Below are 25,148 nucleotides of genomic sequence, written 5' to 3' on the forward strand. Positions count from 1 at the left end.
GTTGAGTCAAGTGGTGATAGCTTCAATTGTTGATGATTGCGAAAATGCAGATGGCGGCCAAAAGGCAGGTGGCTGGGCGGGTGGGCGGCGGCGATGGTCACGGCAAGCCAGGGCGTTGGGAAAGCGCGCGCCAAATTTTGGTGGCGGGGTCTTCTTCCAAATGGGGCTTAGGTCGGGAGTGTATGTTTGAAAATCAGGAGTGTATGTTTGATTACTCATATGAGACACAGCTGGCCCTGTCGAAATCGAGGACCCGTCCAAGCCTGGTCTTCGTCGTCCTCCGAGGCCTGTTTCCGAGTGATCTCCTGCATCGCGGTAACGGCCGGGCAGGGAACGAAAGACGTACAGTACAGTACTGTACATACCTTGGTGGATGACGTAAACACAGGTACTGTACGGTACTGTGAAGCTTTGAAACAAGGGCGCAGGGACGATCCCTTCTGGAAGACCGGGTAGTGAGTTACTCGTCATGCGCAGGCACGCGCAGTTAAGCTGGCCAAACATTTCGAGTTCCGGAAAGCAAGAGGGGACAGTCTACGGAGTACGGAGTAGCGCAGGCATAATCATCGACTAAGGCGACCAAGCAGCAGGCCCTCTGCGTCCTTTGCGTTTCGAGGTACTGTACAGTACCGTACGCAAAAGCGGAGATTGGGACCCGAACGACTATGGACAGGAGGCGCCTGCTCATTGGAGGGCGGGACGGGAAGTTAATATCGTCGGGATAGGGTTCCTGGCCTGGACGCGGAACCAAGTCAGCCTTCAAGGCTGCCGATGCTGGTCGGGAGACGCTCTTGGCGCCACCACCTGCTGCAGGCCACGGGGAGCCGTGGACGGGCGGCACGGAGCGACTCTGCAGACTCTTCCCTGTCGATCGCTGTCTTGCCTCGCCTTACTCGCAGGCAGTGGGAGTGCGATGCTGTACCGACTCTGTCTGGACCGAGGATTCATGTCAGTTGGTTTCCATGGAGAGGGCAGATCACGGAGATCCGTCCAGGTACCGATACTTTAGGTGAATCAGCTGCTGCCCAATTATGGAGTACCTACCCAGGTGCAGACTACAGTAGGGACTTACAACGCGCGGCCAGCTTGGCCTGTCCGGATGCTTTGATGAGTGAAAAATACTTCTTTGCAACACGGTGGCTTGATTCCGAGTGCGCTAGACCCGTACAAATCTCTTCAAGAATTTAATCCTAGGCCCTGTCGTCCGTAAATGAGGATTTATTTCTCGACCTCACTTGCATCATGTCGTCTCTTGCCCCGAGGGATCCCTCCCAGGGGCGCAGAGCACTGTATTCATACAAGTACAGTACGAAGTACATACATGTACGGATACCTCTGGCCCCCAGGCACAAAGCACTAACCCCAAAAAAGCAGGTCCACTAGCACGTAGAACGGGGGGGTGACGACAGAGTGAATGGAATTGTGCGCTTCAGAGTTTAGCAGGGTGGGACCACTGACATGCAACACTCTCCACTCTCGTCTCAGAGGACAAGAAGCGGAGGCGCTGCGCCATTGCCTCGCATCCTCTTTTGGGCCTTCTCGCCATCCATAGATTGACCTGCGTCCATCGTCGACGGCAGCCGAGAGCCATCACCACCAACCACCTCCAGTGCGTGCAACCCGGGCGGTTCAGGCGCCGTCGTTCGCACCTCAGCATTCCCTGACGCGATACCGCTGCCTTTGTGCCGACCACCGTTGTGCCGTGTCGTCCGATGCGCCAGACGCCCGCCATTTGCTTTCGATCCTTGGCGGGCTTCGTTAGAGCCAACAAGGCTGTCCTCCCCGACACTCGTTGCTCATTGTCCCTGCCAACGGCGCCCTCATCTCGCCAACGCGCCTCGGCGCTCGCACTCGTCCTCCGTTTCCCATGACGCGACTATCGAGCCCGCCCTCGCATGCCCAGCCGCCGCCGACGACCACGATAACATAGGTCGCGTCGTCTTGACGCTGCTGGCCTAGAGCCAAGCCGCCGCCATGTTGCGACCGGCGACGCCCTTGTCGCTGCTGCTGCTGGCTGCCTTTGGCCTGCTGCTCCTCTCGGCCCTGTCCGTTCCCGTCACCAAGTTTATACCCATGGGATCGTTCAAGGATGCAAAGTTTGGAGTCTTTGGCTTTTGCAAGGACGGCGGCACTTGCAGCTCCATCGGCGTAGGATACGACACAGGTTTGCTCCCCCCAATCCCCCCCTTTTCTGCAGCCTCTTGCTAACGTGCACGCCAGAGCAATTGCTCGACAACGACAACCAGGCATTCGACCTGCCCGTCAGCGTTCGCGATACCATTTCCGTCATTCTCATCGTCCATCCCGTCGCCGCGCTTCTCGCCCTCGCCATGTTCGTCATGGCCGCGGCCTCCCATCTCCACGGCCCGGGCCACTCGGCGAGGTACCTCCTCGTCCTCTTCATCTTCATCCTCATCACCTTTCTCATTTGCCTCCTGGCTTTCTTGGTTGACGTTCTCTTGTTCATTCCGCACCTTGCGTGGGGCTCCTACATGGTTCTCGCCGCCACAATCATCCTGGGCCTGAGTGGTATCGGCTCCTGCGCCATGCGCCGCGCCGTAGTTAGTAGGTTGGCGCACAAGAGGAGGGTTGAAGAGAATGCCGAGATGAGCGGAGAAAACTACTACACCCGAGAGGTCCAGTCAAAGCCCTCTACTGCCGTCGCGAACCAGCCCACGCTGCCTCTGGTCAGCGGCGGCAAAGGCGGGATGGACGACAACCTGCCCCAGTTCGCCTCGTTTGAAAACCAAACGAAAGAGGACCGGTCCAGCGACGAACTGACGCAGCGAACCCACTCGGAGAGGTCGCCAAACGCGGTCCCCTACGGCATGGCAGACTCGGGTCAAGCTGCGTTGAGACGGGCCCCTCCTCCTCGAGATCCGTATGCCCTCGCGCCCAATGTCCCTCCCAACGTGTATGACAGCCGCCGGGGAGGAGACAAGGGAGCTGGCGGGGGATACAGAGGCCGTGGCGCCCCCGGATACGGACGCGGAGGCTCGATGCGAGGCAGAGGAGGATACGGCCAGTCCGACGGGAGAGCAGCGTACGGCCCACCGCCACGCGACATGTACGGAAACAGGGGTGCGCAAGGGCCGCCCTCGACCTACAACAACGCTGGGCAGTACGATAGGAGGCCGTCGGCCGATGCCATGTATTACGGGCAGCAACCGCCTCAGAGCTCGCTCAGTCCCGGCTGGTATGCCGAGAAAAATGCCGCGGCGCCCGCGTTCAGGAATGACTATGAAGCGCACAACCCCGGAACCGGCCTCCCGAGGGCCGAATCGCCTCCGCCATTTCTTGGAAACGACCCCTCAACGGCAGTGGGCCAACCTGTAGAGATGGAAGCGGCACAAGCGGATGCCCCCAACACGGCTGACCAGTACGGCCAGATGCGAGACAATGACATGGACGTGGCTGGCATGGTCGGTCTGCAACAGGCTCGACCTCGGGCTCGTCATGAAACCATGATGACCGAGGGAAGCAGATACAGCACCGACGAGTAAGTTGGGCGAGGTCTCGAGAGCGGCTTTTTGTGCAAAGCGAGGGGCTGATTCCATCTCGACTAGGCCGTATGTCCCGCCCCGCGCAGCGTGGAACCAGGCCCCGCCGAACCGACCAGGCGCGGATGCCGCTGGACCAAAATCACCGCCCGTAAAGGCCCCCCAGGACGCCAACTACTACGAGGATGTGTATGCTCTGTACAGTGGTCCGGAGCACGCAGACAACCAGCCCCGGCCCGCTGCGAACCCCGGGTACGAGGGTGGCCTCGCCCCGACGGGCAGGGCTCGCAGCCCCTCTGAATCTGAACGTTCAAACTTCACCTCCATCTCCCAGCGGGGAGTCAACCCTCGTTGGAACCCGAAAACCATGCAGGGGCCGCAATACCAGAACGCGCCGCCCCGTCGTATGGCCCAGCAGCAGAAGCAGCGGCGGCAGGACTTGCTGCTGGACAACCCCGACTTCCAGCTACCTGGCGGCCGCTCCAAGGGCGGCACACATAGAGCCGGCCCTGGCATGGTGCCCGGCGGGGCCTACCCAACGAGCCCCTTGTAGACAGGCCGGGACAAGTCCCGCCTAGCCCACACACGACATGTACAAGAGTCTTTTTTCTTCTCTACAGGCTCGATTCGATTCGATGAATCCCTTGGCCTGGCTCAACATGGCTGAGCTAAGCCGGGGTCAAACCTTGGGTGTCATTTGCATACAAGCCACCTGTCACGGTGGTATCTAGTTCTCTTCTAATTAACTGTCGACGTGGTCTCAACGGGCAACTCTACTAGCGAAACTCTTGTCCAACTCTTTGGGGAAGCTGAATCGGGTGGCCACGCTCCTGCCAGTAACGGGAACACAGCAACCGATCGAGAGAACATGGGCATCAAATTCATGGACATTTATTATCCATATGTCTGTGCAGTGTTGACAGGCTTTTTAACGACCTCTGAACATGACGACTTGCCGCATTTAACAGCGATGCGTCACTTTTTTTTTCCAGTGACGCAAGCACATTCACCAGATTCGAGATCACAAGCATCCTCGGGGACCGCGTTGTCCAGCGAGACAGAGCTAACTTTCTCTCGGCGTATTTGAGGGGGGCAGACGGTATTTGGAACGGACACAGGCGCGCTCGAACGGGGCCTGCGTTGTGTGAGCGACGGGAAAGAGGCCAAGGTGAGCCGGGCTAGGATAGTGAATAGTCAGAGCAGGGGCTGAAATAGAAAGCTTGATTATTCTGCGCTTTCTTGGTGCCTGGCGTGAGGCGGTGACGATGAGCATGCTTTTGCGTCGCGCCCATCAAGGTGGCTGCGTCGGGGACGAAGCAGGGAACGGGAACCGGTGAGTGCAAAGACCCTGAGGCGCTTTGATGAGATTAGCTCGCTGACGGCCTCGGATGTTGGATAATTCTAGGATAGGCAGGCCTTGGCCGAGGACAAGGCCCAGAGAGGAGCTGGGGAAGCTTCAAGACGTGAGCTCAGCGCGATAAGGGGATGACGGTCGGTGGCGCAGCTTAGGCTGAGTGGTCCCGCCGTTCCAGAAGACAGAGTTTGTGCCAAATCTCGCACCCGCCAAATTCTCGTGGCCGCCTGATGGTGGTGTTTGCGGTGGCTTGGGGTTGGGAGGCTGATGGAGGCCGATCTACCACGGCTCCCCCCCTCTCCTCCCACACTCTCTCTACCTTGGCTATGCGCCGGCCAAGATTTTCTTTCTTGTTCAACGACGTGTCTGGGGAGCAAGACTCGCTGTGCGAAACTCGAAGCGAGCGGGCTCCTTTGTGGGCGTCCTTTGAACGAGGTGAGCAGGAGCTGCGCTTTTCTTCTCTTCGCACGCCGCGGCCTTCGAGCCTTATCCTTTGTGCCCGAGTTCAAAGGCGGTGCTGGCTCAGTGGTTTTGCGGTGCTGTCTGAACTCCGTCTTCCATCGTTCGTTGCCTTCTGCTTGCGCGCGTACACCGTACTTGCCTTTGCGCTCTCTCCTTCTTCCCCTCCCCCCTCCCACCTCCACCACCACCACCACCACCACCACCACCGCCATTCTTCCCCCCTTTTATTTTCATCGCCTTCTTTTCCTTTAAATCTGGAATTCATCCGTCCTTCCTCCCCCAAGAATGGGCGGCTCTTTCTCCTCGACTCTGCCTTGCTGGTCATGAAATCGACACCATCGCACTGTCTATTCTCTGCGGATCTGGCGTTGTAGGGCAAAGACAGGCACGGCAAACGTTCGAGAGGCGACAATTTCTTTGGCGCCCTCACGCCATTCGTTTGGCATATTTTCGCCTCTCGTCCATCCTGTCGAGCTGGTTCCTCGCCGCTCGCTCCATTCTTTCGTTTTTGTCCGATAGCAACGGGCCTTCGCCTGCTTGCCCGTTTCCCGGTTCTCTCAGCTGTGGGTGATGCACAAGCCAAGGAAGGCCTTCGTCGTCGCTAACCCGGACTTTCCTCTAGACCCTCCCTCTCTCTGTCCCTTTGCAGTTGGCAAGCGAAGGCGGCGGCGGCCCTTTCTTGTCCGTCGAGCCAGGCGAGAGCTCCCGCCGATCGACCATGGACAGTCTTTCTTCCACCACGAGCAACTCTCCTCCCCGGGCCTCGACTGCGCCCTCGTCCGAATCCAAGCAGCCAACCTACACGACGGCTGGAACCATCTACAACCCCAGCTCTGCCTTGCCGCTCCAACCTCCCACCCGCCGCGGCCGCTCCGCCAAGTGGACTCTGGGCAACCCTCACTCCGAGCTTTCTCTCCTCCCCAAGTCCATCTTGGCTGGCCTGTCCTCAAAGGCCCTCGCCACAAACCCCAGTGGACGCCCGGCCTCGACCCTGCGGCAGTACACGCCCCTGCAGCAAAACTACGACCGTGCCATCAGTCCCATGAGCGAGCTCGAGCACGCCGCCATCAACATGCCCCTCCAGGCGCCCCGTATGCGCTCCGGAAACCTCCCTGCCCCCGTCTCCTTCCTCGTCCCCGACAAGGACGCCGACCAGCAGGACAAGGGCAAAGCGACGCTCGCCCCCGACCAGCACGCCAACTTGAGCAATGGCGCCGAACAAGACGATGACGACGATGACGACGATGACGACGACGACGACGACGTCAGCATGAATTACCTGAAGAACATGACGGTCAAATCGCTCAACAATCTGGCTTCGTATCCGAACCCGACCCAGAAGAACGCTCAGAAGGCTCTTCTTGGTAAAAGGTCCAAGCTTGGCGGCCTCTCCTCGGCCGGTAACTTGGCGTCTCCCTTCTACTTTATGCGCCAGCGGGCCGGCTCCTCCTCTGACAAGCCAAACATCGACCTTTGCGGTAAGCGAATGGATCTGCTTCGTCCGGCCCAGATGGATGCTTCGGCAACGCTCGATCACCATTATGCGCCGACACGTTTGCTTCCCATGGTCCGATCCCCCAGCTCAGTCTCGAGCGTTGAAGGCGACATGGCACCGGCACCGACCACACTTGCTACCGGACCGGGAGCCCCTAGGCCCTTGACTGCTGGACCGCCAGGTCAACGCCAGTACCGTCCCTCGACTTTCGAGTCCACTTTTAAGGCTCTCCAGTCCAAGCACCAGGGGAATGGACTCTCCAAGGAAGATGCCGAGGGCTTCGCCATCGCCCACCAGACACTGGCGCAGGCGGGCATCGAGGACATCTCCAGCCTTGGCATGGATTCTCTCGAGCCGCCCGCCGGCGACCCGTCCTCGGATGAAGACGAGTACTACGACATCACGACCCTTGTGAGGAGTTCCACGGCAGAGGAAGATGGCCCCCGTCGCCCCCGTGTTTTGCCCGTCAGCGAGATTGCGCCCGGGCCACCTCAGGACTTATCGCTAGACATGTCCTTGGCTTACTGGCGAAATCCGTCGTCTGCTAATCGTGCACGATACGTCCCAGGCACCGCTCGCTTGACGGAACAGATGATCAAGACCCGGAACGAGAGGATTGCAAAAGACTGGTTCGCAGCCTCGGACCTGATGGGAATGGAGCACGACGAAGTGTCGCGGGAATCCAACTACCGTAACCTGCAGTACTCGTATGGCGCGATTGGTGACGGGCGACGTAAGAAACCAAAGGTTGACTATGTCCCCATTGACGTTGCCGAGGCCGGCCGCACTCCTGTGTCGGAGCACATGAAGCCTCTCCTCAACATGGTCTATGCCACCTTGGTGCGCCACGCCGATGAGCAGGCGCTGGACGGGCCCTTTCGGCAGTTTGGGACGCCTGACGAGGGCCTCTGCGGCGCGACGGGCGAAGGGAGTGGCTCCGGTTTCGTCCGGCCGATCCAGAAGGGTCCGACCACGGGGGGATGGAAAGGAAATTAATATGTCAGAGACGCATATGGCGCTCTGAACAGGGGATTTGCATTCACAGATGGTTGGTTTCAGCTTGGTTGGATGGATCTTGGTGGTCAAGCAACCATAGTCAACAGCAACAGCACTCGAGGGCTCGTTGCCGACAAGCTACAAGGGCCGCGTTTAAGCCAGAAAGTCTGTATCAATAGAGGCTACACTCGGTACTCGGTATCACAACACAATTATGTACATGGGCCTCTTTTGTGCTCCGCGGCGAGAATCAAACACATGACGATTTTTGGACTCTTTCTTGGCCTCGATGCAGGGCTTGTCCATGACTCCATCGTACCGTACAATCGTGACAACAAGCCTCGGCTTTGGTCAGATGAACGATGACAGTAATTCTACTATTATAACCGGCCTGTCAGCTTGTTCCATTGTCTGTCTTGGCCAATAGCCAGCAAGGTACGTCTCTATAGCCAGTCCAGCCACCGTCGTCGTATTAAAGGCCCTCTCTCTCTGACCTTGATTCCTCCGCCACCATCTTCTACTCATGAATCTTGTCGCGTATTAAAGGCCCTCTGTCTCTCTGGCCTTGATTCCTCCGCCACCGTCGGCCTGCCATGTCGTGTACACAGGCCCCTTTCACTCTCCCCCCTCCCCTTTCTCGATTCTTCCGCCACCAGCTTGTTTGTAAAGGCCCTCTCTCTCTGACCTGAATTCCTCCGCCACCAGTCTGCCAAGCCTCGTACTCTGTCCCAATGGCACTCTGCATATCCCCTCGCGCTGGCAGAGAGCATTCTTCGCCGAGGCGACTCTCTCTCTCTACTCGTTCTCGACGCTCTCCTTGGTCGTCGCCACAGCCTCGGACTCCTTGGGTTCGTCACACTTTGGCTTGCTGCCGCCCTCCTTGGTCTTCTCCTTGGTTTTCTCCTTGGTTTTCTCCTTGGTCTTCTCCTTGGTTTTCTCCTTGGTCTTCTCCTTGGTCTTCTCACCCTCTTGCTCGCCGTCGTCTTGCTCGCCGTCGTCTTGCTCGGCTTCGTCATAACCCGACTCGTTGTCGTAGTTCCAGGCTGCCTCGATCTCCAGATTGGCGCCGCTGTGGGCCCCTTCATTTGTGGTTGGTGCCGAGAGTGCGCCGGAGACATACATCGCGGAGCCCACGCCGTCGCGCTCCCTTTCCATCTCTGCGGCGCTCGGCATGTATGGCATGACCGGACACGACATCAGCAGACGGCGATTCTCGTTGATGACGAGCACTCCCTCTTCGTCCTCGACGCCGATGAGGCGGAAGCCCCATTTGGACTCTGCGCACCGGAACAGGAGATAGTTGTGATCCTCGAGCGCGTCGCTGAAGCCAAAGTCGCCAAAGGCCAGCACGTCAAGCGACAATATGCCGCGCGAGCCAAACGCCCACTGGGCAAACTCGAAAAAGGCCTTCTCCAGGAGCTTGGAGCAGGGCACCTCGGGCGCGTGGATCCAGGGGAGGTTCGTGCGAATGCCCCACGAGTTGACCTCGTCCAAGTCTCTGAACGTCTGACGGACGTGGAGGAACTTCAACGTGCTTTTGCGCGCAAACGGCTTCAAGACGAGTTTCTAGAGTGCGTGGTTAGCCTGCGTTCGCCCAGCCGGGGCGGGCCATGTTTTCAACTCACCAGATGATGCGGGTCACAGCAGATACCGAGACTCTCGACGCTCGAGTTGACAAAGGGCTGGAACAAGAGGCGCTGTTTACCGTTCGACATGCCCAGGTCCCTGACGTCGAGCGCGTCCTCAAGCCAGTCGGCGCGCGTGTTTTCACGGTAATGCAGCACGTGCGAGGAGGCCATGTCGCCGAGCTTGTCGAAGAGTTTCCAGAACTTGCGAATCACCGGGGCGGTAGTCACCTCGATGGCAAGGTAAAGCTCGTCGACATGGTCGATCAAGCCGAGGAACTTGAGCCACTTGCACTGGTCCTCGTTGTCGTCATTGTTGATCCAGCTGTCGCCCGAGCTTTTGAGCTCGAGCGTCTGCAGCGTGAAGCGGGTAGCTCCGTTGTCGATGGCGTGGCCCATGGCCTGCATCCAGCGAGAGCAGTCTCGAATCGTGAGCGACTGAAGAGTCTGGAGGTCCAAGATGCGCCAGAACGTGTCGCGGGCGATGGGCACCTTGGACAGGCAGAGAACCTGCAGCTGCGACATTCGAAACGAGGGCAAGGCATTGATGGGCGGATCGGGCCAGTGAGGGGGGTTGATCCAGACGTGGCGATCAAAGGACCTGTGGGAGCACTTCTTGGCTCGGCTGTAGATGTCCTTGGTGGTCCAGTCGAGCTCGAGAGCATGCAGCCCGCTGGCAACCTGGATGCTTTTACCGCCACCCACGGGCTTCTCACGCGGGCCCAGAAACTCTGCGAGAGTGGAAAGGTCGGGAGGACCGGTCCAGCAGAAGCTCTCGAGATCGCGGAATCTCTTGGCATAGATCAGGCTTGCTTCCGGCCACCTATCGCAGCGGCCGTCGGTCACCAGCTTCAACGAGGTGATCTGAGACTGCGTGGAGGCGAGCTGCTGCAAGACTGCCTCGGGCAAGCATGCCCCCATTTCCCAACTGCGGCACAAACCCCCAAGGCGTCAGCAAAATCTCACCGAGGAATAGGCCCGAAGAATCGAGAGCTACCTGAAGCTCCTGAGCTGTCCGCGCCTGATGCGATCGACTATGCCAATGGCTCTCGACCCGAGCTCCTCGAGGCGGGCCCAGAAGAAGCTCTTGGGCTCAATCTTGAACTTGCTCACGCCCGTCCGCTGGGGGCATGGATCCCAGTGAACGCAGCGAGGCTCTTCGAGCAGCTCGTCGCCGGCACGAAAATGAAGGTGCCGGACGAAGCGGACGGGAATGCCGCGGGGGATGGCAGCCGGGATGCAGTTGATGCTGCTGGGGACGACTGGCCGGACCACGAGAGTGTGCCAGAGCATCCTCTCGACGACGGCACGAATCATCTTGCATACCTGCGAGAGAGATACCAGGTCTCGCATGCCCAGCTGTTGGGGGTTAGCCATGGTTTCCGTTGGCGGCAGAGGAAACATGGGAGTGAAGGGTCATGAGAAGCGGGTGGGCGAACAAGTTCCGCGCAAAGGAGAATTATCTCCGCCGGCATCCTGAGAAGGTGGTATCGTGGCAGCTGCACGGCGGCGACGGCCTGCTTTCGTCCCCGTTTCTGGCGTCTCATGATGAATTCGGAGAAACAGTCTCGCGATGCTGAAAACTGGGAGTTGAGTTAGCAGGAGGCGAGGAAGCAAACAGCAGGTTTTTGCCTCTTACTCGAGTTGAAAGGGAAAAGCAACAAGAGAGATGAAGTCGTCGTCTGTTACAAGGCAGTCTGCGGTTTAGCAGTGGAAGACGGCGGCTGCGAGTGAGCGTGGTTGAAGGCGGCAAACACAAAGGGCGGGCAGAAGTTGTCAACAGGCGAGAAGGGTGGAGGAAGTTTTGGGCTACCGTCACGGGGCGCGTGATTTGATTCATGACTGGGCAGGCCTGCCTCAAAAATCAGGTTTGCCTTTCTGGCCTGTGTGTGCCAGCTGCCCAGGCTGTCCGCCTGCCCAGGGTTGGTTGCCGTGGGAATATGGCCAGTTGTTCGCGCCAATCACGCACGCGAGGAGTTGGGCGCTGTTGCGTTTCTACAGATACGAACACCCGAGCATGGACTTGACTTGACCGACGCTTGTTGCAGTCACCGCGGCTGCCCTAAGAAAGGGGATTCTCTGGGCTGGTGGATGAATAGTATTTCACGAGGTTCAACGAGCTTTTTGTCCTCGGGGCGATTACAACGCTCGAGTTAAGCACCGAGACTTGGCATTGACAGGCCGATTTGGTTCTCTGAAGATTGTCAACTATCAGACAGACCAAGGGTTTAAACCTGTGCCAACTTGCTGTCTTTGGAGGAGTGAGCAGGCCCCAGTCCCCCCGACGGGTCGTAGCCATAATTTTCTACGCCTTGCAGAACAGCGGCCCCAAAGACGCAGCATGTAGCGGACGGACAGACGTTGGTCACGGACTGGAGGCATGACGGAAAACTATATACCAGTCACGTCGTGAGCAGCACATGGCGCGGAGACGGGCAACCCGAGACACGCTGGGCTCATCACCCGCGTGCATTTGCAAGACGTTTATCATTCATCAATCATATATCTCGCTGGTCTGGTGAGATATTCAACTGTTGCTCGTCTGGCAGACACACGAGATTCTAGTTGCATAATGTCCCGTAAATTCGACACCACATGCTCCCTGTGGCTCCTGGAACCGAGATCAAACATACGGGTCGAGTTCACAAATAGGAACGACGTAGGCCTGTCGGACTCGAAGTCATCGAGATACTCCTGGGAGATATCAAATTGAAAGAATGCACATGTAGTGAGTGCTGCGTGGCGTGGATGAATATGACACTGCTCTATAGCATTGGGATATAGCATTAGGATATATTGCACCGGTATAGCCTCGTCGTGACAAGTTTAAAACAGTGCCTGTCGCGTTGGAATTCTCTGGATTGATACGGGTAGTCGTGCCAGGAGATGGTGTTTCCAACAGATTGGAGACACGCGTACGGAGCCGGCCATGTTGAAGCCTTTCACCTCTCTTCAGGCACTAAAGCAGGACGCAGAGGAGAGGTTCTGGCCGGCGTTCAGGGCGGATGTGCTGTGAAGTGTTGCTGGGCATTGCTAAGAAGGCCTTGGCCATTCCTCCAGAGAAGTGAACCATTGACGGACGGCCGTCCCGCTGTTCGCACGGTGGCGTCGGCGTAGACAGCCTCACTTGTGGTGGAGGGCTACGTATTAGTCAGGCTTCGTGCTGACAAAACTCCATTGACTGACTGCCCTTACCAACGATTTCGCTTAGCCTACGATTGCGCGCCAGGCCTGTCTTCACGTAACGTCTTGACGACTCGACACGACCTTCGGCCGCGATTATGAACCTGCAACAGCGGCCCCTGCTTGAGCCGCTCTCCCTATATCACGGCTAGCGACTCTAAATTTGAGAAGCAACAAACCTGGTCATGGAGGCTCTCGAGAAAGGCCTGAGTCATGCCGGCCTACGGACGCATTGCGGCATCTGTCGCAGCGAAGTCGAGGTCGCTGAACGAATCATTTTGCGCAAGTCTATCAATCCCTTGGACAAGTTCCTGCTGCTAACACAGTACAAAATCGCTAGTCGTCGGCAGCACCGACTCGACGGCCTATTCTCACCGCCAAGGCCCTTTCGTTTTCCCTGGCTACGGCCATCGTCCTCCGGGCAAGAGCCGCACCTCCCTATGTCGAAAGCCGGGCTGTGGCACCTGTGCTGCCTTGGATGAGATCTCGACTATCCACTCGGATTGCTTCGACTTCGTGGCCCATCGGTGTAGCTTGGACGACCACCCAGATCACTTGTGGGCTGTCACCGCCTGGCGGAATCCGTGGCGTCAAGCTCCCAATTTTCACTTCGAAGAAATGTCTGTCGTAGCAGATGTCTCGATGCTTCACCATCTCGGCACACCCAGAATGAGGCTGGTTCCCCCGGAAGTCCTGCACATGATTTATCGGTACTCGGCGACATGCCTATTCTGGCGGTATAACGCAGCGTCCGAGGTTGCGCGGCGACTGTCTGCAGCTGTTTCATCGCCTCAGCCCTTGTCTATCCCCCTGTGCACAGTCTCGGAATGGAATCGCAGTGCTCGACCGATCATCACCAAAGTCCTCCACCAACGGTCCGTCATTCGTTTGACCATCGACTCGCGGGGAATCAAGAAAGTCGAAAACCTGCCTGAGCGTCCTCGCTTCCAAAGATGGCGCACCAATGGCCTCGTTTTCGTCATTCTGGACCATACATGCCTCGAAGGCGTCATGGCACATTTCAAGGTACGTCACTCGCCCTCCTGGCGATTCCTTGATCCGTTTCCATATTTACGCAGATGCTGCCCTAGTTTGGACTCTTGCGCTTGGAGTTGCCCAAAGGCTGCCACGGGCTCCAGACTTGGGATACGCCAACGCCCCCCGACTTGGGACAATGCGTTTTCTATCCAGCAGCCATCACCAGCTCCACCCAGTTCAGAACGATCAACTTGAGCGAGACGACTGGCATCACCTTCTTCTTCAGCTATGGCGAGATTTATGCCATCCATGCTCATACATGGGAAGCGCCTTGTGCCCACTCGACATATCGACGCTTGTCTCGCCGACGCCAACAATCAATCATCTGGGTTTATGTCCCGATTTCGCAAAAAGATAGCATCTCTGCTCTGGGTGCGCGAATGTCACCCTCCGACGGGAGCCCCTTTTCAAGCACCTGCCTGCTTGTGAGTCTTGTTCGCCGCAAAACTTCCCATGCCATCAAAGACTGATTGCTTCAGTTCCGTATGAAACTGGGCGGTGATGTGCCAGTCGGCCTTACATCCTCGGAACGAGCAAGGGACCTGTTGCTAAACGGGTCATCTCCATCGACACTCATATACGACGCTCTTGAGTTGCAACCCGTTACCGTGATTGGCACCTTGACAACGGAGACGGATGATAGGTTACCGACGACTCGGTTCTGCCACCCGCTTGTCGGCAATGCTCCATTCCCGAACGCTTGTTTCTCCTGGGCTCCCTTGGGAAGAGTCAGCCGTGTTAGCGTCTTCAAGGATGAGCAAACCGGGCTCTGCATGGGTATTCTGTTGGAATACAACAACGGCTCGAAACGGGCAGTTGGACAATGTCGGCTAGACGTGGACTCGGTTGAAAACTATGCAAAACCGGCTCGCATATGCTTTCGTCGCCAAGTCCGGGCCCGCCCCAGATCCGCGGGCTCGCTGCAGACAACATTCGTCAAGAGCACTGATAGATCTGAGCATGGTCACGATAAGCAAGGCTGGACGTGCTTTGCAATGCAGGGCGAGCTAGAATTTTGGTTCTCTCGCGAAGAAACCAAGCTAACGGCAAATGTGGATAAGTGATGTCAAGACTTGCGCCGGACACAGCATATCCCAAGTTTGCATGGGTTGCACTGACCCTGTGTACTTGTTCCATCCACTCCATGCCCACCTCTGCAGTCACATGGCGCATGTGCTTGAACTATACGAAGTTACAGTCTTGCTGTGTGCTTGCAAAGCTGTCGGTTTGATTCGATATCGAGACCTGAGTTACCTATCCAGAGAGGCATCTAGTCGGCTACGGGTAAGTACGGAGCAGGTTCGGCGGCAGGTGAGTCGTGAGAAAGCACTTCTGGGTTGGATTACGACGTTGAGAATTCCACGGGGGCCGCAACTTGGGCCCTGCCCATTACACTCGGCTGACCCCTGGCAAGGGTCCGTCTGCCCTGAAAAAAATTCCCAACCTTTCCGTCTCTTCGGCACTGTTGCCTGTAGGCACGTCTGGGGCAACTACGCCCTGCCGTGACGATGTCCCAAATCCCAACGCGCAAATGAGCCACAGGGAGTCATTCAGGCATTTTGTCATGTAGCATTCGGCAACCCACAGCGCATTGCCCTCGGTTCACGCGATTCCTTTGGCAGTGCGGAGGGAATAAGCAAGTGATTGGTAAGGATTGCACCCAATGGAAGCGTTGTGTATTAGCAATAATACTTTTGCTTACTAGCAAAGATAACTAAGATGGGAGCCCCCACCGGCCGGGTTAATACACGAAGCTATATTTATCGTAGATCCCCAAACTGTCGCCTCTTAAACTTTCTTCCGCTTAGCTATGGGTATCTACTTAGGCCTCAACTGGAGAAGGAGATACAGAATCTGAATGTAGAAGAGGTGTCCTTGGACGCGTCTGAAGACTAGAGTACCCTTTTATTATGCCGGGCAAGGCCATTAAGCCAATTTCAAATCGGGGACCCAATTATTAATTGCACGTTGTTCCCAGACGGTCGAAAACAGACTTAGTTGCAGACACAGACCCTAGGTGATTGTTAGACTCAAGAACCAAGACCCCAGTCGGACATGGTCAGTCGTGTCAAGACTCAAGGGCAACACCTACGCGTCGGCATTACAGTGTCCGCCGTGGAAGTCCCCGTGCTGGACCAAGCACTATGAAGTAATGCCAGGTTAGCATGCGTAAACATGTTAATTCGCGGATTTAGATGGAAAACCCCGCCTGGCGAGAGGACGGTTGACTCACAGAGAGACTGCACGCAGCGTTACCAGCGTTTGCGGGGCCGATACTGCCCAGCTGGCACGAGCTTCGCTTGTCGAAGATCAATGGTTTGGCGAGGCTGATGCCAGCGAAGAGGGTCATGGCGATTATGGAGGACTTCATTGTCACGGTGGTGTCTGTACGCGTAAGTGATGTTTAGAAGCTGTAGTTCGCGTTAGTTGTCGTGTTTAATCGGCCTTGTAGTAACCTAAGAGGGCGGGGCGGCCGGGTCATCGGCGTTATATATTTATCTATCCATTGCCCTCCATAGACAGTCGACTGGCCATCTCTGTTGGCTGTGTCGGGTTGCTGGAATCCAATTCCATCCCCCCCCCCCCAATGCCGATGTTTGGAACGTCTCGCATCTCGCGGTATAAATCGACAGCAGCTGAGCGCTGCCATTACGAGCCGACGGGGGTAATACGGGACGTCTTTACACCGTGAACTTCAGGCGCGGAGAAGCCCAAAAACGAGCCGTGTCTCCCTTTTCAGCGTTCTCACTCGCAAGACATGCTATTTGCGTCCGAGTAACGCCGAGATACAACGGGGCTGGAATTAAGATGTTAGTTAAAACCTAAGACGTGTATAACTCAGTGGCGTGCCCGTGTGTGCTGATCTGGCCTTGATGAGGGAACTTGCGAGATGGATGTCTCGGTTGCAGAGCCATGCTGCACAAGGTGGTGACGGTGACGGGCCCTGATAGGCACTGCGCCAATGGAACATGCATGCTTGAACCAGCTGGGTGCACTCATGGGGCTGATACCTAATCGGCAATCTGGCAGCATAATTGCACGCTTGTTTTGTTGTGGTTTCGCCTACTCCGAAGTCCCCGGACTGTCAACCCCAGTGGCCACTCGCAAGTGTGGAACCCCCTCAATCAAGGGGTCTCTTAACAAGCCACCCACTCCCCGTTATTCGGCCACCTAAAAGCGGGCGAGGGTGGCGTGGTATAACAGAGGTTCGATACCGCCAACCTTGATGGCATCGTAGGTCGCATGCGCGAATTGATTTCTAAGAAACAGGCAGTAGAGATGAATACTTGGTAAGTTTGCCTTTGCAAGATTTCCTGTAGCTTTGGCTTTCATTATCTGGTATAAATTGTCTTCAATAAGATGTGGTTCATATGGACGTTCAAGTTATTCCTGGTGACTATACTTTGAGAGTATTTGGATCATGATTAGTAACGTCTTGGTGAAATGAGGACTACAGCATATTGTCCTGTCGACCGACAAATGGTCATATCTATCAAGATCGAGGCAATAAGGAAGGTGCTTCGTGCATCCCCAGCATCGGAATTGTTCTCGAATCGGGGCCAACTGTTACAATGCTCGCAGGATGGACGATATGTCTGACTCTAGGGTACGCGATGTTGGGCGCGGATAAATGAAGCTAAGCTTCCTGTACTCCGTAGCTAGCTGGTCAAAAAGCCAGTTCACCTCAGCCTGGAGAAGACTGTCCGTGCATGCTCGTATAGAATAAAACATACTTACTTGGTACCTCACGTCGAACATGACATAACATGTCTGGCATTGCTTGTCCATATCTGGGAGGCTGATGGAGCAGACTCCCCTTGGGCGACTTGTGTGGCCTAACTAACCCTAGCTCCTAAGCTGGTACTAAAACGATTAACCTAACCTAGTAAGCACTGCCGTATAAGTCAGCTCCCCCAACCTTGGGCACACGCAACCCTCGGCACCTCCCCACATCACCATCGCGTCGACTACCCACCACATCGTGACCGCGTTTTCTCGTGCCATTCTTGGCCCATAATTATAAAATACGTATCAATTGCATGAGCAATGCCTCATATTTCTAAATATACCGAAAACCAGCTCCAGGAAGCGCTCGTTGCTATTAAGAATGGCATGCCTCAACTCTGTGCTAGTCGCAAGTGGGGTATTCCAAGGACAACACTTCAATCGCGCCTTAAAGGAGCCCTGCCCATGAAAGAGGCAAAAGAAGCATATCAAAGGCTCAGCCAGGAGCAGGAAAAACACCTCTGTGACTGGGTTCTTGCCCAGGCCGCCCTTGGGCTGCCTCCAACGCATCATCAACTCAAGGAATTCGCTGGCCGGATCCTCATCGCCGGCGGCGACCCCCGCCCGCTTGGGATAAACTGGGTTTCGGGCTTTTTAGCCCGAAACCCAGAGGTCAGCACGATCAAAGGTAAAGCTCTTGAATCTGCCCGTGTCAACGGCGCCTCTGTGGCCCGGATCAAAGAACGGTTCTAATCTCTCAAGCTGCCGGCTGTACAGGCAATTCCTCGAATACAGCAGCTGGAGCATTCGTTACATCGTCTACGTCCGCAAAAGCAGAAAAAAGTGCCTCAAGATCCCAACGGGCGGTTCGTACGGATTGAACAAGTCATGAAGACAAGGAAGCAGCTCGAGCGCACGCTTGAGCCGGCTGCCGCCGCCATAGGCAATCAGAATGCAGCATGTGAGGCGCTCTGCAATAGCTGGCAGCTGGAGTGGCTAGCAACACCAAAATGAAATATCGTGGTGTCACAGGTCCCGGGGCCGGCTGACCGGTCATCCGGTAATCGGATTACCGCCCCGCCCCACGCAAAACCATGTCGTTTTCGAAGGCCCGGCCCTGCGGGGCTGGCGTTTTCTTAGTCGGATTACCGCCATCGGACGGCAAAATCGAAGGTCCACGCCCGCGGGGCCTGCGCGAGACCTTCGATTTCGGTCTCGCTCACGCGCGTTGCGCTCCACCTCCCTCCTCCCACCTCCTCCTCCACCTCCTCCATTGCCACCGTCGCGACGGCGACCGCCTGCACCATGTCGAACGCGATAGAGGATCCCCGGGTCAGGGCGGCCATTGAGCACTACCTGTTAGATCTGGAGAACACCCAGCCGAAGAATACGAAGCGAAATTATCGTCCCAAGCAGGAAGAATGGAAGGCAAGCCCGCATGCGCGCCCTGCAATCTTCATGTAGATCCATGCATTGACCGCCTCACAGGAGTGGTGTCAAGCCAACTGGCCTGCGATCCCGGACGTTTGGCCGGCCTCGGTACCACAGGGCCAACAGCTACCGGGAGACCTGGTCGATGAAGGAAAGCTCTTGCTCTTCATGAAGGAGGTAGTGGCATCACGTCCTCCAAAGAAAGGAAAGAGGGTCGCCGATGAAAGAAAACGACACCTCGAGGCTCAGGAAGCCAAGAGGGCCGTGAAAAGACGCAGAGCACCATCAGGTAACAGATGTTGATCACGGGATGTGGTCGTCGGACTGAGCCAGCCCATCATACTAACACCCAGCTTCCCCCAGCAGATACCATCGTTGTAGGCGGCGGAGGTAGCGAATACGAGTCAGACTCCGACTTGGAGTTGTATGAGTCCACGCTCAAACTACAGTATAATACTGTACGGGGCTACGTCTCGGCCATACAGAAGCTTTACGACGAGCAGAAGAGCCGGGAGTCAATCCTGCGGCCCGGCCACAGGAGTGGCACTGAAGGCGCTCAAACGCAGCATTCTTGCAACGACTTGGAGCCGGAAGAGGAAGGAATACATGGACAGGGAGTTGGAACTCTGAGAGATGTGTATGCGCCGGCGCAGATACCCGACCACACCAACGTGGCATGGTCCGAGAGAGAGATCGCCTGCGCCCTGAGGACGCAGGTGGACTTTCTGCTCGGGAACCACATGCTGCTGCGGTCCGGCAACCGCCTGCCGATGGAGTTGGCAGACTGCTTTCCCCTGGACTTACCCAACGAGGGCTTCAAGGCCCAGGGGTATACCACAAAGGCGCTGGTTGTCGTGATGAACTGTGGGAAGACCAACCAGCACGGCCGCATGGAGTATGGATCTGCTTTGCGGCATCGAGATCCGCGATCTTGTCTCATCGGCGCCCTCGCGTTCTGGCTTTTCTGGCGCTGGCAGGTAGAAAAGGCGGAAAGGTTTCCCGTCTTCCAAAGAAGCGAAGACTGGTATGAAACGAAGGTGCTCCGCCGATCGGCGAAGGAGCCTCAAGGTAAGCGTGATGGCATTCACCGGAATCCCATAACTCAGAGGGTGCATCGACCCTTTCACTCACCGAATATACAGCTCCGTTGTCGGGCCAGACTGCCCGAGAATGGACGTCCAGGTTCTACAAGAAGGCCGGCATCAAGGTCTCCAAGGTCAGCCACGCGCCTAGAGTGGCGGCGACGCAAAACGCCGACATGGCCGGAGTGGATGAAGGCCAGGCATGTCATCTGCCCTAGGCAAGCCGCCAACCCCCTGGCCTGGGCTGACCCGAACTATACAGATCCGCCGAGCCGGTCGTTGGAATAACGGAGACCAAATGACCGGCTGCTATCTGACTTCCTGCCTTTCGAATTCATGAGGGCCGTGGCCGACTTTGACCCTGAATGGTCGGGGTCTTATTTCGTGCCCGGGCCACCGTGAGGCCGCCTGTGGTGCTACTCGTGCAGGTCTGGCCTCAACTCGACAAATGGAAAGAGGCCCACAGTAGCCCTTTCTCAGATCTGGGGTGGAGCAGAACATGGCCGCCGGCGCCTTCTTGGAACTCCTGGAGTGGCTTCGAGAGGTGCTCCTGCAGGACGCTGTCTTCCTTCGCGAGTCCTACCCCGACCATCCTATCTTTCAGGATCCGGTCTTCTCTTGCCCCGAGTTTGAAGCGTTCGCCAGCAAAGTTCAAGACACATGCACACGGGACCACGAAGACAGCCATACCACGGTCATTCAAAAGCGATCCCGGTGGTTGCGGAGAAGCTGCGCACAGTACTGACTCAACAGGTCGCAGCCGAGCAGTTAGCTGAGCGAAGACATCTAGACCTTTTGGGGGCTTCTTACGAACTATGCACAAAGTTGGATGAGTTTGCGCAGGCCACCTACACCGTCACCTTCAGCCCCGGCCAAGGTGCTGCAGGTCAACATGCGGAGATCGCGGGAGCTCATCAACAGAGGCGCCGCGCTCCACGAGAGACGGTCCTCAGGTCCGAGATAGGCCCTTCGCAAGCGGGCGGTCCGACATACGCTCCGCTCTCTAGAGCAGCAGCAGGGAATGGTGCAAGCGGGCCAGGCAAGCCCCAGGGAAGAGCGCATGGCGAGCCGCCTGGGCCGCGCGAACCTCCGAGCTAAGCTCCCCGTTCTGTCAAATCTGTACAGGAGCTGCTGCGTCTCTGGCGGCAGGGCTGGGGCGAAATGCCTTCTGTGGATTCTCTTGAGCGAGACTGGGGTGCTCGATGGCGGCCATCTGCAGAGAAGAATTACTTTTCCACGCGCAAGATCATCGTCGATGAGGTTCGGAGGCGGGCCCAGTCGGACGGCTTAACTGAAGATATCGTGGCGAGGCAAATGGACGAAGAACGTGGACCCAGCTCTTTGGATAAGTTGTTCAAGGCCATCCGAAAGGACAGGCAAGGCGAAAAAGGGACACAAACGTGCGTCGGGGCAATTCAACGTCGGTGGTAGCGAAAAGTCGATGGCGCAGTGATTTTGAACACCCGTCTGATAGAATGACGAGGACCTTGGCGGCGAAAGTGCCCCCAGGCCGTCAGGGGCTGCGTCGCTACAGTCAGCGGTAGTGGCCTGTAGACAGGGTATGCATCCGCTAAGCGCCGCTGTAGCTCCAGCGCGTCAAGGCTAGAAAATGCTTCAAATCACCGCAACCTCGCAACCGACAGGATGTAGGACCTTAGACAGGGTGCATTCTGATCGCACAAACGCAGGCTATCCAGTCGAACTGGTTTTGTCGTCGTCGGTCCCGGCTTTCGCGCTTTATGGCGCTCCGAAGATGACATCAACCCGGCAGAGGTGATGTCAAGGGCAAGCGGGTAATCGGCGGTAATCTGCGGGGTAATCCGCTGACCGCCCACCAAAGCCGGACCTGTGACATCCACTTGATGTTGAAATGCGGCGGGGTGTACCTACGGTTGGGTGCGCTGACGTAAAGGAATCACGTAGCGGGGGCTTACCTAAGTAAGATAGGTACCTAGTAAACTCGAGTATCCTTGTACCTGTACTACGGAGTACTCCGTACGCACGGTCGGGTTGTCCACGTACAGTGCAGACAGTCAGTACTCGACTATGGTACCTAGCCGTAATGCTCATTCATGCTCTTCTTAGCTTGCATATAATAATCATACTATATACCGACTGTCGCCATCGCAATACCACAACAACACGACAAACACCACGGTCAATAACAACCCTCCCCCTGCAGCCCAAGTCCTACCACCAGCAACATAACGATTAAGCCCCAATTTTATATTATTGTAGCTATACACGTGTATGTTATGTGTGGGGACCAATAGGACTCCCTACTAAACAGGCCGGAAATAGATATCCGGGACCGTGCGTGACTGACTTCCTCTGCTGCATCGGTGCCTCCGGAAGCATCCTCGATGGGCATCGAGGATGCTTCCGTCACTGGTAGGCGCCCCCGAAGGTGTTAAGCCCCCCGGTGGTTCCTACCCATTGGTCTTGTTGCGCACGCTCGCCCGTGACAACAACAGTCATTTGCGGTAATTACCATCTGTCCGAGTGCGCCCTCTACTTTGGCCTTGCGTGCATAATGTCACACGACTTAGGCCCTGATCCACAACGCCTTAAAAAAAATAAGGCGGACATGCACCTCGGATAAAAGAGTAACTGCACCCCGATTAGTAGCGTTTTTCGGTGTAAATTAAAGAATTCGAACTCCTCCTCCCCTAGCTGCATGTCCACCCCTGTTTATAATGTATCGAGCTAGTAGGGGCCGCGTAAATGCCTACAAAGGGGAAAGATGCCAAGGAAAAGGTCGAATTCTGCCGTGGGAGGCCTGGAATTATTTCAGGCGCGTGCGGCGCCTGAAATAATTCCAGGCCTCCTATGTCAATGTTTGAGGCGTTCGTCGGTCGGTCGGCCGGTACAGTCACAACGATGACTTCTTCGCTGCTAGGCGATTTCCACGGCCGCTTAGCCCTCGAAGATGAAGCTAACGATGCCCTAATAAGGCAAGCTATAGCTACGTTAGCTCTAGCATAGACTTTTGTAGCTAGTGGCTTTGTGGACGAGGAAGGCGGGGAGGGGGAAAATGAGGCTATCGTGGGTATCTCTCGAGCTTCCCCCCAGCTATCTCGGGCACACTGTCAATGGCTCCTTGCGGCACCAAACCTTATATTCAACGATCTCTTTCGTATGCTAAAAGCTGTCTTTTGCCGCCTCTATAGATGGCTCCGCCTTAATACTAGTATTAAGGCCTCGAGGCATTAGATAGTAGAGCAGAAGATACTAGTGTTCCTATTATCACGGAGTAGGCAGAGGCGTGTGTGCAGGTGCCGTCCGTAGGATAATGTTAACAAGCTATATAGAGCTCTTCTATGCGCGGCTGGCCCGCCCCCATACTTACGGGATCCGGCCCTCCGCACGTGACTACACGGCTTGGGCCGCGGCCTAAGCCTATCACCCACAATAGTCAAAGACTCTTATACAATGCCCTCCCTCGAGCGCGGCGCAGCGCTACCCTATTAACGGCTCCCGCATAATTAGGCCCGTGCCGCGGGCTCTTCCCCGCCCTTTCCCGTTAATAGGGCCGGCCCTACTAGCCCTATTGTCCCCGCGCCCGTTAGCCCGGGCAGCCGGGACCCGGCTCTATACTCGTCGGCCGGCTAGCCGTTTAAATAGGGGCGTAACCTATTATATGCGCCCCTAGGTAGCCGGCGGCTAGTCTAGACCTACGTAAGCCTTAGGTTGCCCGTCCCCTCTACCTTAGGCAGCATCCTCTACTAAGGGGTATATAAGGCGGCATCCCCCCCTTCCCCCTTCCCTTCCTTCTCTCCCTTCTTTAACCGTAGTAGTAGCATTAATAGGTAAGTTCCGCTCTACCCGGGGCGTTAGTCCGTTCCTAGCTATACGGGCCGCTCTATTAACGTGTGCTCGCAGTAGCAGCGGCAGTAGCAATAATAGCCCTAATAATAATAATAACTCTAACTAGTAAGTTCCGCGCCTTATAGAGCGGGAGGCCGTATTCCGTCGTGCTAACTTCCGCGATAGATATATCCGCCTCTCCCTCTCCCACCTCCTCCTTCTCGGAGCGTGCGGAGTCGTTCGTCGACGCCGTGCTAGCCGCGGCCGACGACGACTCCGCCGCTGCCGCCGCTCTTGCCCGCGCCGCTGCCACCGCTCCTACCGCCGCCGCCGCCGCCTCTGCTACGCTATTCGCTCTTACGTCGCCCCTTAGGGTAACGACGCCGTCCCCGCCGCCACCCGTGACGCCCGGCCCCTCGGCCCCCGCCTCCGTCTCCGCCACCCACGTAAGTCCGTAGTTAGGCAAGCGTAATAGACGTTGTCCGCTAACCTCCTATAGCATAAGCGCTAAGTGTAGGCCGGCGCCGCCCGCTCGGCCCCCTATATACGTTGTGCGTCGCAGGAGCTCGACTGCTCCGACTAGGCCGGGCGCCGCCGCGGCGGCAGCTGCTACCAGTGCGCGCGAGCCGGCCGCGCCTATAAGGCGGCGCCTCCCGTCCTACTCGCTGCGGCGTTGGCTTAGAAGGCCGGCTCGTATAGGTAGGCGCGGGGGGCTGCTAAGAAGCGCCTTACCGCCGCCGCCGCCGCCTACCGTAACCTCCGCGCCCTCGAGCGATAGGGCCTTATGCCTAAGTAAGTCCTACTCCTTCGCTCCCTTATTTCCGCCTCTAACGCACCCGGCGCTAGGGACACTGCCTCCGTCGCCCTATCGGCGGTCCCTTAGCCGTGCCGCCTCCGCTCCCGCCGCTGCCCCTGCCGCCGCCGCTAGCCGCCGCCCCTCTACCCCCGGAGCCGCCGCCGCCGCCGACTAGCTTACGGGCTTAGAGGGCCGCCTTAGCGCCCTAGAGACCGCCGCCGCCGCTAATAAGAAGGAGGAGGCCGACGAGGACGACGATAACGAAGATAATAATAATAATAACGATAAGGAATAGGCCCGGGTAGTCTAAGGGCTCCGCCTTATAATAAACGCTATTTTTATCTCCGCTTATACTATTACGCTTATATTGCCTATATTACCGTAACTGCCCCCTTTACTATACTTACTTTATAGTCTTAGCCCGGGCTACTATCGGTAGTCCGTTAGTCTATCGTTCTTATTTACCGTTCCGAATAAGGCTTTAAACTTATCGAGGGCTACGGTTCCTATAAACTTACGTACGGGTTCCTATATAGGGTCGAGATACCCGCGCTACTTAACGAGGACCTCTTAGCGTTTCCCCTTACCGACCTTTTTCTAGCGCGCGGCCTATATCTCTTCGACCTTAAACTCGTCCTCTCCCTCTACCTCGA

At 56.7% G+C, this 25,148-nt stretch overlaps 7 protein-coding genes across 7 annotated transcripts; 6 read left to right on the forward strand and 1 right to left on the reverse strand.

The window, feature by feature from the left end:
* Positions 1-1,974: 1,974 nt before the first annotated feature.
* On the forward strand, positions 1,975-4,053 carry HRG_04589 (SUR7/PalI family domain-containing protein; the record flags this gene model as incomplete). The annotated part of the gene is made up of 5 exons (XM_044863060.1): positions 1,975-2,164; positions 2,221-2,687; positions 2,730-2,881; positions 2,963-3,499; positions 3,567-4,053. 5 exons carry the CDS (start codon positions 1,975-1,977, stop codon positions 4,051-4,053), a joined length of 1,833 nt encoding a protein of 610 aa, XP_044721674.1.
* A 1,981-nt stretch (positions 4,054-6,034) lies between these two features.
* HRG_04590 (uncharacterized protein) lies at positions 6,035-7,807 on the forward strand (the record flags this gene model as incomplete). The annotated part of the gene is made up of 1 exon (XM_044863061.1): positions 6,035-7,807. One exon carries the CDS (start codon positions 6,035-6,037, stop codon positions 7,805-7,807), a length of 1,773 nt encoding a protein of 590 aa, XP_044721675.1.
* Positions 7,808-8,602: 795 nt separating this feature from the next.
* Positions 8,603-10,809, reverse strand: HRG_04591 (uncharacterized protein; the record flags this gene model as incomplete). The annotated part of the gene is made up of 3 exons (XM_044863062.1): positions 8,603-9,373; positions 9,433-10,360; positions 10,430-10,809. 3 exons carry the CDS (start codon positions 10,807-10,809, stop codon positions 8,603-8,605), a joined length of 2,079 nt encoding a protein of 692 aa, XP_044721676.1.
* Positions 10,810-13,284: 2,475 nt separating this feature from the next.
* HRG_04592 (uncharacterized protein) lies at positions 13,285-14,123 on the forward strand (the record flags this gene model as incomplete). The annotated part of the gene is made up of 3 exons (XM_044863063.1): positions 13,285-13,325; positions 13,455-13,641; positions 13,707-14,123. The coding sequence occupies 3 exons, from the start codon at positions 13,285-13,287 to the stop codon at positions 14,121-14,123; spliced, it is 645 nt and encodes a 214-aa protein (XP_044721677.1).
* Positions 14,124-17,700: 3,577 nt separating this feature from the next.
* HRG_04593 (tc5 transposase DNA-binding domain-containing protein) lies at positions 17,701-18,132 on the forward strand (the record flags this gene model as incomplete). Its single annotated transcript, XM_044863064.1, has 1 exon — positions 17,701-18,132. One exon carries the CDS (start codon positions 17,701-17,703, stop codon positions 18,130-18,132), a length of 432 nt encoding a protein of 143 aa, XP_044721678.1.
* Positions 18,133-18,684: 552 nt separating this feature from the next.
* HRG_04594 (centromere DNA-binding protein complex CBF3 subunit) lies at positions 18,685-20,232 on the forward strand (the record flags this gene model as incomplete). The annotated part of the gene is made up of 5 exons (XM_044863065.1): positions 18,685-18,807; positions 18,868-19,099; positions 19,177-19,878; positions 19,953-20,092; positions 20,155-20,232. 5 exons carry the CDS (start codon positions 18,685-18,687, stop codon positions 20,230-20,232), a joined length of 1,275 nt encoding a protein of 424 aa, XP_044721679.1.
* Positions 20,233-20,391: 159 nt separating this feature from the next.
* On the forward strand, positions 20,392-24,210 carry HRG_04595 (transcriptional activator of glycolytic enzymes domain-containing protein; the record flags this gene model as incomplete). The annotated part of the gene is made up of 6 exons (XM_044863066.1): positions 20,392-20,586; positions 20,646-20,837; positions 21,018-21,292; positions 22,183-22,205; positions 23,886-24,145; positions 24,199-24,210. The coding sequence occupies 6 exons, from the start codon at positions 20,392-20,394 to the stop codon at positions 24,208-24,210; spliced, it is 957 nt and encodes a 318-aa protein (XP_044721680.1).
* Positions 24,211-25,148: the final 938 nt, after the last annotated feature.

Source organism: Hirsutella rhossiliensis (genome assembly GCF_020360975.1).
Source record: "Hirsutella rhossiliensis strain HR02 chromosome Unknown scaffold00004, whole genome shotgun sequence".
NCBI lineage: Eukaryota > Fungi > Ascomycota > Sordariomycetes > Hypocreales > Ophiocordycipitaceae > Hirsutella > Hirsutella rhossiliensis.